The 13,869-nt window shown below is 39.4% G+C and overlaps 1 protein-coding gene across 1 annotated transcript in view; it reads left to right on the top strand.

Moving 5' to 3' along the window:
* Positions 1 to 8,116: 8,116 nt before the first annotated feature.
* The window catches only part of Ubxn4 (UBX domain protein 4), a 39,510-nt gene continuing 33,757 nt past the window's right edge, over positions 8,117 to 13,869 (top strand). Inside the window, exon 1 of the mRNA XM_077110286.1 lies at positions 8,117 to 8,410. Within this exon, the coding sequence (XP_076966401.1) occupies positions 8,329 to 8,410 (82 nt within the window). The 5' untranslated portion in view covers positions 8,117 to 8,328. The remainder of the gene's footprint in view (positions 8,411 to 13,869) is intronic.

Genomic DNA, 13,869 nt, shown 5'->3' with positions numbered 1-13,869 from the left:
GGGTTCTACATAGTGGTTATCCACTTGAAACTGGAATTTTCCCAGTCTGTAACAGAATTGGGGTTCTCTCTACCCTGGCATATTACCAGACTAGATTTTCCAGCCACCTGTACTTTGGTGAGCCATATGTCTATATTTTGACCAATGAAATAAAAGCAGAAATGATACATACACTTCCATCCCCACCTCCTAAAACTCCAGAGAGGCTCTTGCTAACCAGGGTAGGTTTATAAACCAGCAAGTATCAGTATCACTAGAGAACTTGACACAAATGCAGAATCTTAAGCCCCACTCCACGCCTACTGAATTAGAAGTTGCATTATTAACTAAATCTCCAGGTTATCTGGGGATACTGAAAATTATTTATGGGCTACAGGCAGATCTAAAGATGTCAAGGAAAGATAGAGCCCCTGGGTACAAAGATCCTGAGTTTTTCAATGACTATGTGGAACAGAGTCCCTTGCACCAATGCCAGGCTCTAGGTGCCATTTATTAGTCTGTCCATTGAATGAGAAATAAACCTTGGTGTTAAGCCACTGAAATATGAGGATATTTCCACATGAAATTTACCCTCTGCCTGCAAAACTTATCCCACCCTGCCCTCCAACTTCTGTTTAATTTGTACTCATACTTGATATCTCAATTCAAATATTATTCCTTTAGGTAGCCTACTCTTCATCCAGAGCTCCCTTTTCAGTCCTCCAAATAAATCATTTCTGCCAACAATACTAAACTAATCATTTCCTGTGCTTCCTCTTTAAAGCATTTATCACAATGGTAATTATATGAGTAACTGGCCAATTAAGTTGCTTAATGTTTTTCTACCCATCAGAATATTGCTTCTGTTTACTAATAAATCCCCCACACCAATAGTGCCTTTCTCAATAAATATTTGTTTGATGATTAAATGAAGAAAAATATGCCAGATCAAATACTTTGAATCCTATAAGGCATATATGTAGTTTTCTTAAGCATGATTTTGGCAGGCAGTCAAAAATAATAGCTCACATTTATAAAGCAGTTAATTACCATGTACCAAATATTTTCTAAGGCATTTACAAGGGTTGCTATGTGATTGTAAGTGCCAGAGAGTGGTTGAAAGTACAAATTCTACTGTTACCCCAATTTATTGGTGGTACAAATGAAGTGTAAGAGAGGTGAGAAAATTTGTCCAAGGTTACTCATCTAATAAAAGGTAATGGCATTCATGAACTAGGCAGGCTGTTTACAGAGTTCAAAGGTTTAACTACTTGTATTACTGCCTCAAGCCTTGCTAATGCTATAGAAATTGCATTTTTATGTATTGTATTCACTAGCATCTATATGATTCAAACTCAAGAATCCTTTCCATAATTCCTGACGGGGTCCATGTCCTCCCCGAAGAATTTTATCATTTTAAAATCCCATATTGGTGTGCATACCTGATATCCCAGGGACTTGGGAGGCAGAAACAAAAGAATTACAAGTTTGAGGCCAGCCTCAGTAATTTAGTGAGACCTGTCTCAAAATAAAAATATTTAAAAGGGCTAGGGATGTGGCTTAGTGATAAATGCCCCTGGTTAAATCCCTAGTATAGGGCTGGGAATATAGCTCAGTTGGTAGAATGCTTCCCTTGCATGAACAAGGCCCTGGGCTCCATCTCCAGCACAAAAACCAAAAAAACCCCACAAAATCCCTAGTACATCCCCTGACCAAAAAAAAAAATCCACATTGCTAACCAGTCTTCTGCCCACCCTTTGCCCTTTAGGACATTGATTCTCCTCCACTTTTTTTTTTTTTTTTTTTTTTCACCTCCTTAAATCAATTAGCTCCTTTCTGCATTCATTTCCCTCCTCAACCAGTTTAAAATCCATGTACCCCCATTTGGTTGCTTATATCCTAAACTCCCTTCTTCTTTTTTTTTTCTTCCTCACTGTCTAGTACCCACAAACCTGCAATAATCCAAGCATCTACTTTATAAATGCCTGCACCCAAGGATTGAATTAGCACTCGAGAAAATCACACAATTGGCAACTTTAGTTTCACCAATTTCACCTGGCCCTCAGCACTCTCTGCATTCTATGCTTCCCTGTCCCTGCACTCAACATTACTTCAAACCTTGTTCCCTGTACCCTTGGCGCTAATTTCCTCACCTCTCTTCTATCAGCAAATGACCTCTCCTTCATATAGGGGGGAAAAACAGATAAAGTCTTCAAGTGAAAATTTACTCAAATTATTGTCCTGAAACTTATAAACTTATTTAAGTCCATTGTTATTTTTTCTTTCCTCTATTTATTAAAAATTGAGTGTTTCTCCTATCTGCCTGGCCTCTGATTCTTTTTTTAACTTTTAATTTTTTTTTAACTTTTAACTTTTTTAAAATTGTACTTTTTTCTAATTAGTGATATATGACAGCAGAATGCAATTCAATTCATATTTCACAGAGCACAATTTTCATGTCTCTGGTTGACAACAAAGTAGAATCACACCATTGCTATTTTCATACATGTTCTTAGGGAAATGATGTCCACATTATTCCACTGTCTTTCCTACCCTTCTACCCCTACTTCCCCTCCCTCCCTTTGCCCTATCTAAAGTTTGTCTATTCCTCCCATGCTCCCGAACCCATCCCCATTATGAATCAGCATCCTTAGAGAAGACATTCGGCATTTGTTTTTTGGGGGATTGGCTAACCTTCGCTTAGCATTATATTCTCCGCCTCCATTCATTTACCTGCAAAAGCCATGATTTTATTCTCTTTTAATGCTGAATAATATTCCATTGTATATATAGATCACATTTTGTTTATCCATTCATCTACTGAAGGGCATTTAGGTTGGTTCCACAGTTTAGCTGTTGTGAATTGTGCTGTAATAAACACCGATGTGGCTGTGTCCCTGTTGTATGCTGCTTTTAAGTCCTTTGGGTATAGGCTGAGGAGTGGGATAGCTGGGTCAAAAGGTGGTTCTATTCCCAGTTTTCCAAGGAATCTCCATACTGCTGTACCATTTTTCATTTCCAGCAGCAATGTATGAGTGTGCCCTTTTCCCCACACCCTCATTGGACTACTGATTCTTTGTGTGTGTATGTGTGTGTGTGTGTGTGTGTGTGTGGGTGTGTGGTGCTGGGGATTGAACCCAGGGCCTTATACAAGTGAGGCAAGCACTCTACCAACTGAGCTATATCCCCAGGCCCAAACTCTGATTCTTTAGAATAGTAGCTATAACCAACTTCCAGTCACTTAAACAATGAGGACAGTTATTATCCCTCAGTACAAGAACTATGAAGGCTGAGCAGTCCCAGAGGTGGTTTAAGAGCTCTGTGATGTCACCATAAACACACGTTTTCCATATTCTATTCTGCTGCTCTTATAGGCATGGTCTCTCTTCACATCTCATCACAAGATGGCTGCAGCAGTACCAGGCATCATTTGCATACAAACACATCTAGCTGGGCACCATGGCAGTGCAGGCCTATAACCCCAGCAACTCAGGAGGCTGAGGCAAGAAGACTGCAAGTTTCAGCCCAGCCTGGGCAATTTAGTGAGATCATGTCTCAAAATAAGAAATAAAAAGGGCTAGGGACATCCAGCAAAAAAAGCCTTTTACTTTATTCCAGGTGTCTTTCATTATTGTTGTTCTTATTAGGAAAACTCTTCCTGTTTCCCCTCCTTTCCACAAGGCCCTAGTGATTTCAAGAGGAGGTTGAAAAAGCAAGTATTTGGCAGTTTTGCTTCAGAGAAAGTATACTTGGCTAGCAGGAATATTGGAGGGCCCAGTAGAAATAGGGCAGGCTATTTTTGGGTAGGCTATTTTGCCATATATTCCATTTTCCCTCCCATTTTGTCAGGGCCTCCCTCTTTGATGTGTATTTAATCTCTCCAAGACTAGCTCCTTCCATTTAACCTTGTACGTCCCTCCCATCTTTAAAACGGAGTCTTTCCCAATCCAAATCTCTGTCCAGCTAATAATGTCCTTTTATTCCTCCTTCTCTTCATATTTATTGACTTCCCTTCTTTATCTCTTCTTGCTCTTCAAACCCCTGCCATCCAGCTTCCACACAGAGAAACCCACCAAAATCGCTCTTGCTAAGTTTATGGACATTTTAAGACCTCAGTCGTATCCTTGTCTTGTCTCATTTTCCCCCACCTCCTTAGGCGTCAGCACCGTCCAGTGCCTCATCCTGGTATATACAGAAATCTCAAATTCCTATCTTTAGTAATGAGTTCTAAGTCTAATAGTATCTGCAGGTAACATCTCCATATTACTGACTCTCTAGCACTCCAACACTTTTCTAATATTGAACTCACATCTTTTCACATACTCCTTTCCACCATCATACTCTTCCCGTTAGTGTTCCCTATATACTATTACAGTTTCTCGAGACAAAAACCCCAGGCTGGTGTGGTGGCACACACCTGTAATCTCTGCCAATTCATGAGGTTGAGGTTTGAGGTCAGCCCTGACAATTTAGTAAGTCCCTAAGCAATTTAGCGAGACCCTGTCTCAAAAAATAAAAAGGTCTGGGAATGTAACTCAGAGGTAAAACACCCCTGGGTTCAATACCTAATACCCCCCCCCAAAAAAAAAACCCAGAAACCCTAAGTCTCCTCTTGACATTTATGTGTCTAATCAATAATCAAAACCTATGGAAGCGGGACTAAGAGTGTATTTCCGTGGTAGAGCACTTGAGTAGCATATGTGAAGCACTAGGTTCGATTCTCAGCACCATATAAAAATCAATAAATAAAATAAAGGTATTGTTTTCATCTACAACTAAAACTGAAAAAGAAAGAAAACCTATTGGGCTGCCTTCCTCCAAAATGTCAAATGTATTCACTTCTCCATCTTCCTCAAGCGAGGAGGAGTCCCTTTTTGGGGGGTGGGAGGGTTACTGAGTATTAAACCAGGGTCACTCTACCACTGACCTATATCCCCAGCCATTTTAATTCTTTAAAATCTTGCTGAGGTTGTATTCAACTTGCAAACCTTGCCTTAGCCTCCCTAGACACTGGGATTACATGCTTGCACCACCAAGCCAGGTGATAATAGCTTCTTAATTGGTCTCTTTATATTTCACTACTTATACAAGGTATTTCATAAAAAGTATTTGCTGTAGTACAACTTTAAAACACAAGTTTGTTTTTTTTAATACTTATTTTTTTAGTTCTAGGTGGGCACAATTTTACATTTATGTGGTGCTGAGAATCGAACTCAGTGCCTCATGCTTGCTAGGAGAGCACTCTACCACTGAGCCACAATCCTAGCCCTAAAACCCAAGTTTTAACTGTAACAACTGTATTCATAATTCGTCAAAGGCTTTCTACAATTCTTAGAAAAATGTCTGCAATCCGGAACATGACTTCCAAGTCCTTGTCTGATCTGCTCCTTGCCTGTCTTACTATCTCATTTGTACCATACTTTCTTTTTTCTTTCCATTGTTCCTTCCTTTCTTTGTTTTAAAAAGATGCTCAATTTTACTATAAAAATAAAATTATGTCTTTTTAACCTACCGAAAATTGAATAAAGTGAAATAAGTTACACAAGAAGTAACAAACACTGCTGATTCTGATGTATAAATTTTTTTAAATGTTGATCTCATTTAAGTACAGGGTACAATTATGGCTCCCTGAGTGTGGGGAGTATTCTGAGGAGATAATAGACACAAATAGGGAATATAAGTTTTATGGCTGTCTCACATACTAGGGAGACTAGCTATTAACAATATTCTATATATTCCAAGATAACTAGAAGTATTCTTAAGTTGCTTCCCATATCAACAAAAATGTTTGAGGTGAAGCATATACAATTTACTGATTTTATTATATAACGTGTGTGTATATTTAGATTTCAGTCTGTACCCCACAATTATAATGTTTGAAACAAAATTTAAAATTAAGACATGCTCCAGAAATCTTCGAAATGTGCTGTATATTTACTTTAGTAAAATGTCAATGTCAATCCACTTATGAAAACAAAATGAATAAATAAATAAGAAAAAAATCCTGTAAGAAGACTTGGATTGACCAAAGTGAAAAAGCTAAAGTCATAAAACTGGCAATAAAAAAATACTTGTCATGCTTCTGCAGCTGAAAATTAAAGATTTAATGAGAAATTCCTTTCCTTCCTTTCTTTTTTCTTATTTCCCTTTCTATATTTCAGCCGCAAAGGGCATTGTTCATTCTTCAAGTGCACTGTGGGTGTTTGCTTGCCTTGTTTGTTGGTTTGCAGTACTGAGGATAGAACCCAGTGGCTCACACATGCTAAGCAAGCATTCTACCACTGAGCTTACTCCCAACCCCAAGTGAACTGTTTGCTTGCTTGGCAGCTTTCACAAAGGTGATTCCTATGTTAGGAATGATTCTTCTCTAGCTAGAGTTCCTTTGAGAGGTCATTTTCTCATAAAGGGTTTCTGATCTTTACTTCATGTTTGGTTTCATCATCACACATTCCTATAGCATTCTGAATTTTCCTTCTTGTGGCATTCATTAACAATATTCTATATATTCCTAACAACCACTTGTTCAAACATCCTCCCTACTTACTAAATTGTACAATCACAGGGTCCTTGTCCATCTCACTACATCAATGCCAAATACATGCCTAGTTCACAGTAGCTAAACATCTGATGAATGAATGAAAAGCTATAAATGATTCATATAATATTTAATTCTAACACTAGGAATAATTAAAGACATAGTTCTACTAGAAGAATCTCTACATTAATTGAAATTTTATTTAAGTTAATTTTAACTGATACATAAAAATTCTATATAGTAATAACATACCATGTGATATTCTGATGCATGTATACATACATCATGTTTAAATTAAGTTAAACACATCTCATAATTTCTTTATGGTAAAAACATTCAAAATCTATAGAAAGGTGTAATCCCAGCAACTCAGGAGGCTGAGGCAGAAGATTTGCAAATTCAAGGGCAGCCTGGGCAACATAGAGATAGATTGTCTCAAAATTAAATAAACAAACAAATAGGGTTAGGGATGTAGCTCGTTGGTAGTTTGTCCCTAGCACAGTACTGCAATCAAACAAACACAGAAACACCAAATCCTTCTAGCTTTTTGTAGGTTGATTGAAATTTAAGAAGTGCATTTCAAGTTGATGTTAGTGAACAACTGGAGCAGTAGCGGTGGTCAATGCTTCTAATGGCAGTGGCTAGGAGTCTGAGGCAAGATGATTTCAAGTTTGAGGTCAGCCTCAGCAATTTAGCGAGACCCTGTCAAATAAGAAGGGGCTGTGATGTAGTTCAGTAGTAAAGCAACCCTGGGTTCATTCCCCCGTAACATACACAAAAATCAACTCTAATTCTTTCTGCGAAATGGTGCCCTATATAAGCAACAACTGTAATCAGTGTTGTTTCAGTATATAATAACACTGAGAGACTTGGATGAAAAAATGTACAAAAACTGGAGTGCAGTTTCTTAGCTATTTTTAGGTAAAATATTTTAGGAAAAGGGTATTTTTATATCACCTCCTTAATCCTTCAAAGATTGCCAAATGGTTGTACTGCTGGAGAGAAATTTAATTGATGTAGAATGTATATTGTAATCACATATGCAACTTCAAAAAAGCAGATGTGGCATGGCATAACTACTATTTTGACATTTTTTAATAATCTCCAGCTAATGTCCATGAAATTACTGAAGGCCGACATTCTAACATCTGTCGTCAGGCACATGGACTACATATTACAAAAAGTGATTGTCGGAGGAGTTTTTATCTTTTTTTCACAAGGTCGGGCTAAATTCAAAAGAATCCAAAGCCTTGGAATGGATTTATCTCATGTGGGGACGACTATCTTCACATTTAAGGGCTCAATGAAGCCGAGGATAGAATAGTCTGGTCAGAGGGACACACTTCTTTGCTTCCTTCTCCCTCTTCACAGTTGTGTAGCGGCGCTCACTACTTCCCCTTTCGTGCTGCCTCGGAAACCACAAACACGCCCAAGACTACAATTCCCGCCATGCCTCAACTGCCAGCGACGCCGACTTGCCGTAGCGGTTAGTCATCCTTCTCACTGCCTCTTTCCACTTCCCGGATGGCAAAGCCTGAGGTGTATCGGGCGCGCGCACGCACTGACTTGCCAACGAGACACGGCGCTTGGACGCTGCGCCGACGGCGGCGTGACGCGAGCGCTCCTTGCCACGCGCGCGCCTGCGCGCGTCCCAGGAGCCGCTGACGGGAGTGCGCGTTTGTGAGGAGCGGGAGGCGGGGGCCGGACCAGCTGAGGCTGCGGGGGCCGCTGGGCCCGACGAAGGGGGAGGGCGGGACCAGCGCCAGTACTGCTGTGACTACAAACGGAGCGAGTTCCTGGGCCCGAGGGGAGCGATGCTGTGGTTCCAGGGCGCCATTCCCGCCGCCATCGCGTCGGCTAAGAGGAGCGGCGCGGTCTTCGTGGTGTTTGTGGCAGGTGAGGTGGGGGGAGGGTTCGAGATGCGGCTGGGACACCCCCCTTGGGCCTACTGTCGCCTTCTGCTCTGCCTCAGGCGCGGGTCTTTCCTCCTGGATACACTGGCACCGCTCGGCTTACGCAGCCTGACATCCCGCGCCCAGGCACAGATGCAGCCCCGCCTCCAGGTTCCCCCAGGCGCCCAGCTCTTGGACCCCAGGCGTCCCCAGTCTTTCCTCAGTGCCCCGAGAGGCCCGGGCGGCCTCTCAGCGCATCCGCGGTCCGTTTGGGATGCAGCAGGCCCGCCCCTCCACTCGCCTCTCCTGGCACCGAGGCCGGAGGCACCGTCTGGGCCTGGCCCCTAAAGCACTCTGAGCCCCGCCGAAACCTCCCTGCACTTGGCCAGGCGACGCGGGAGCAAGGCCCTCTTTCCCCAGCTGCGCTCTTCCCCGCCGAGGCTCTCACCCGCGCCCCTCGAGGAGCCGACGCGGAAGGACCCCCAAAGCCCCCATCCCGCGCCCCTCCGAGTCCCTTAGTCCCTCATCGGAATGCTTGGACGCCCTTCAGTTCCCCTGTGCAGGTGGGGGTGAGAATAGGCCGTAGGCAAGTGATTGGGATCCTAATTAGTAATGGACTGAGGAAGAAAGCTGTGTCATCGGTAAGCAACAAAGAGAAACCACCTGATGTTCACGGTTGCTGGGGTTACTGTGTTAACACCTGAAACGCAAACTTTTGAGCTTGTAGAGGTTTAAAAAATTTTTAATGATAGTGCTGAGGGGGTGGTCTAAGATGGAATAACTACTTTATTGCAAGTTGATTTTTAGAATTTTTTTGTATTTCACATTTGGTTTAAAAGAAGTACTAATGAAATCTGTGGTTCTTCCCACTGTTTTCCTAGCCTAAAATTAACAGAGTTTTCTAGAACATGTACTAATTAATTTACCATATGTTGCGCACTGTATTATTTTGCTCCATATGCTTCTGTTTTATCACTGAAATTTTGTAGATTTACAGTAAACCGCCTGCCGCTGTGGTTTTGCGCATTGTCATTCCTTAGACCAGTATTTGTAACCACTGTTAATTTGAGGTATATTTCTCCAGCTACTTGTTTAGTAACGGTTTAGTGGTAACTTTCCTAATATCTCTTAGTAGTTCTTAGACCTTTATTCCTTGAGATATAGAGCATGTTGCTGAAAATGAATTTTAGCATTAAATTTGGAATATTAATTGTTTCGTTGTGCTAAATTTTTATTGCTGTTAATTAGAAGAGCTGAATAGTTTTTATTGGCTGTCCTGGGGTTATGTTATATTTTTCATAAATTACTGCTATAATGAAGTTGGGAAAAACATGGGTAAAAATGAAGTGAAATTGTTGACATTATGCTTATTATGAGTTCAGTAATAGGTTTATGGCACTTTAAATTGTTTTTCACATAAAATCTCAATTGATCCTTGTGGTAGGTAAAACAGGTTTTATCATCACTGTTTTATAGATGAGGAACTTGGGTCCACAGTCATAAAGTGGCTTATATCAGTGTCACACACGTGAAAATTTTACATCTTTTTGATTTTTTAAATTTTTAGCAGTGGATGAACACAATACCTTTATTTTATTTATTTATATTTTTATGTGGTGCTGAGGATCAAACCCAATGCCTCATGTTTGCTAGGCAAGCACTCTACTCTGAGCCCCAAATTTACATCTTATTTGTTAACTTCAAAAAAAAGTGTGCCCCACCCCCAAAATGGGATTGAACCCAGAGGCATTCTATCACCAGCTACATCCTCACCATTTTTTTTTTAATTTATTTTTTAGTTGTAATTGGACACATATTTTATTTTATTTATTTTTATGTGGTGCTGAGGATTGGACCCAAGGCTTTGCATATGCTAGGTGAGCTCTTTATGGCTGAGCCACAATCCCAGCCCCAGCCCTAGCCCTTTTTATTTTGAGACAGGATTTTGCTAAGTTGCCTAGGCTGACTTCAGTCCTCCTGTCTCAGCCTCAAAGGTATTTGGGATTACAGGCCTGTGCCACAGTGCCCAGCACCTTTTTGTTTAAGACAAAAAACTGAACAGGTATAGGTTGCTTAATAATTTTAACTGGTGTAGAAATAAAATCTAGGACTATGGTAGTCATATTTTTTTAACAGAAAATAATTGGTGATGTCTAAACATTCCTAAAAGACATTCTTGAGGTAGTTAATTTGAAAAAATAAATATTAATAATATATATATATTTTTTTTTTTTAGTGTTAGCCATGAAACGCAGGGCCTCCTGCACACTGAGCAAGTGTTCTTACACTGAGTGACATCCTTAGCCCAAAATGCTAGATTTGATTAACAAATATTTAGAAACCCAAAGACTATTGTAAGTCTTTGGAATAAAGTTATGGGTTTTGATACTGATGAGCAGGTATTACATGGATTGAGAATATTAACAACTCTGTTGAATGTAGAAAGATTGTTGACAAGATCTGTCTCTTGATCTGTTCCAAAATATAGTTAGCTTTTCTAGAGGTTTACTGGTTAATCCCCAATACTAAGTAGGATTAGTTTTACTCTAGGAATATGTAGACACTGTGTACTCATAAAACTGCAACACTTTCAGATTGCCTAGAGTTTTGTTCATAACTTTGAACAATATATCCAGAACTGCCATGATTTTCTTAGATTTGAGACCCACAACAATAAGATAGCAATGTAATAAAATATCCTTATGGTTAGAAGGAGTGATCTCAAGAGTATACTTTGGTTCATAGAACTATTCAAGTGGGAGACATTTTAGGTGAGTTGTTTTTATTTAATGAAATTTGCTTTTTTTTTTTTTTTTTTTTTTTGGTATTTTTAGACTGGGTTTTGCTATATTGCCCAGGCAGACCTCCAACTCTTGGTCTCAAATGATGTTCCTACTCAGCCTCCCAATATTTAAGATTATAGGCATGTACCACCTGGCTTTATCTAATGAAATTTTTTAAAAGAATTTCATTACAGATAGATAGTATGCCTTTATTTTATTTGCTCATTTTTATGTGGTGCTAAGAGTTGAACCCAGTGCCTCATATAGGCTAGGCAAGCACTCTGCCACTGAGCTACAACCCCTACCCTCTAATGAAATTTTCATGGATGAATTAAAGAATGTTGTACAGTCGAAACTAGAAAGATTATTGCTACTTTAGCCAGCAAATTAATAAGGATTTTTAGTTGTAACTGTTTAAATTGAAAGAGGTAAAGCAAGATAATTTGGTTTTGTTGCAGTAATCCAGGAGTGTGGAGTGAAGGTGTATTTCTGTTCACTAACTGGTGTCCTGAGGCCAGCTTAAATTTGTTAATATCAGACACCACTTACTGTTTTTCATTTTGTTTGGGGGGTTTTGTTTGATTTTTGTTGTTTGTTAATATAGACCCTATTACTAAGTTTCAAGCAATTTTTTTTAAACATTGTTTTTTGTTTTTAAAGAGAGAGAGAATTTTTTAATATTTATTTTTTAGTTTTCAGCAGACACAACATCTTTGTATGTAGTGCTGAGGATCAAATCCAGGCCGCACGCATGCCATGTGAGCGCGCTACCGCTTGAGCCACATCCCCAGCCCAAGTTTTAAGCAATTTGATCTTTTAGATTGGAAGGGCAGGCTATAAAAGGTGTGCAGCTTGCTTCAGAATTTAAATGCCTTTGGATACTGCTAATACTATCAAGGATACTTTGTTTTCTCCTAAAATCATAGGCCCATCTAACTTCATAGAGTGATAAATAGAGTAAGAAACTAAAGATAATAAAATTGACAATTGGTTATTGCACTGGGTAGTAAGTATTTAAAAAAAGGTCTGAGTTGAAAGTTTTATTCAACTTTCTGCCTCTGCTGTTGTGGCAGCTGTTGCCCCCAAAAGGCTAGCAATGGGATTGTGGAGTTTGGGATCCTGACCACATGGTACATTAAAGGTGAGGGAACCTCATAAACACATCCATACTTCTAGCCACTTATAGTGACATCCTCATTTAGATCCCTCACAGTTGATTCTCAAGCCTAAAAGTATATGTTTTTCTCCCCCAGCGTGAAATTTCTCAGTGGCCACTGTACATTCAGTTGGATAAATCATAAGTATGGGAGTCATCATCTTTTTTTTTTTTTTTAAGATTTTTTTAGTTGTTGATGGATGTTTTATTTATTTATATGCAGTGCTGAGAATCAAATCCAGTACCTCACATATGCTAGGCAAGCACTTTACTACTGAGCCACAACCCCAGCCCTTGGGAGTCATCTTTGACTCTTTAACTCATCTTGTGCTCCCCATTGAACTGGCAGTCACAGTTCCTTAGGCCTTTCCATACATATGTATTTCTTCTGGTTGGGGAACTCTGGTGCTTGACTTAGATTTTTTCTTTCTTTCTTTTTTTTTTTTTTTTTAAGATATAATTTGACACAATACCTTTATTTATATATTTTATGCTGAGGATTGAACCCAGCAGGGCCTCACAGGTTACCTTAGAAAAAGTTTCCCTGACCACTGGAAAGAGGTCTCTTGTCGTTTTAGTTCTTTTTTTTTTTTTTTTTTTAAATAGTGTTTATTACTGTAAGCATTTATAGTTGTCCACTGGTTTAAATTTTTTTTATACTGTTAGATTTTAAGCCCCAAAGAGAGCAGACAATGTTTCATTTTTTGTTTGTTTTGTTTTTGGAGAGGTATTGAACTCAGGCACTAGACCACTGAGCCACATCCCTAGCCCTATTTTGTATTTTATTTAGAGACAGGGTCTCACTGAATTGCTTAGCCCCCTGCTGTTGCCAGGGCTGGCTTTGAACTTGTGATCCTCCTGCCTCAACCTCCTGAGCCGCGGGAATTTCAGGCATGTGCTACCATGCCTGGCTGATGTTTAGCCTTAATACTTGCCAAACTGTTAATATTGGTTCTTTTTGGTAAATAGAATCAGGTAAAATATGAAGAAGGAACTTATGTTTTTGACATTTAGATTATTGGCTTGTTTATTTAAGACTGTACATTAGAGTAAGATTCTTACTGTGCCAGAAGTTTAGCTATTCATTTTGTTGAATACTTACTGAGTGCTTACTATATGCTGAGTATTTACTATATGTTAAGTTCTCTTTTAGGGATTTGAATGTATAACATGGAAAATAATTTTTGCTCTTGTGGAACTTTCTTGCTGGAGGAAAAGGATAATAAACAGTAAATGTAAAACACATAGTATATTAGAAAATGATAGGTAATACTGGGGAAAAAAAAACAAGAGAGCTTTGCAAGTATCTGAGGATATAATTTGTAGGTGGAAATTACAGAAGACTTTACTGAGTAGGTGATATTTGAGCAGAGAGGTAAAGAGAATTGAGAGTTAATCATGTAGATATTTGGGGAAGAAAATTCAAAGCAGCTGATTGAAGACCAGAAATCTGGAGTGTCTTTTGTATTTGAGGAATAGAAAAGAAAGGAATAACAAGAAAGCAAATGGGGGCTGGGCATGTGG

Source organism: Callospermophilus lateralis, chromosome 9, assembly GCF_048772815.1.
Source record: "Callospermophilus lateralis isolate mCalLat2 chromosome 9, mCalLat2.hap1, whole genome shotgun sequence".
NCBI classification, from domain to species: domain Eukaryota; kingdom Metazoa; phylum Chordata; class Mammalia; order Rodentia; family Sciuridae; genus Callospermophilus; species Callospermophilus lateralis.
Note: the sequence above shows the minus strand (reverse complement) of the source record. Positions and strands in the feature narration are given on the sequence as shown.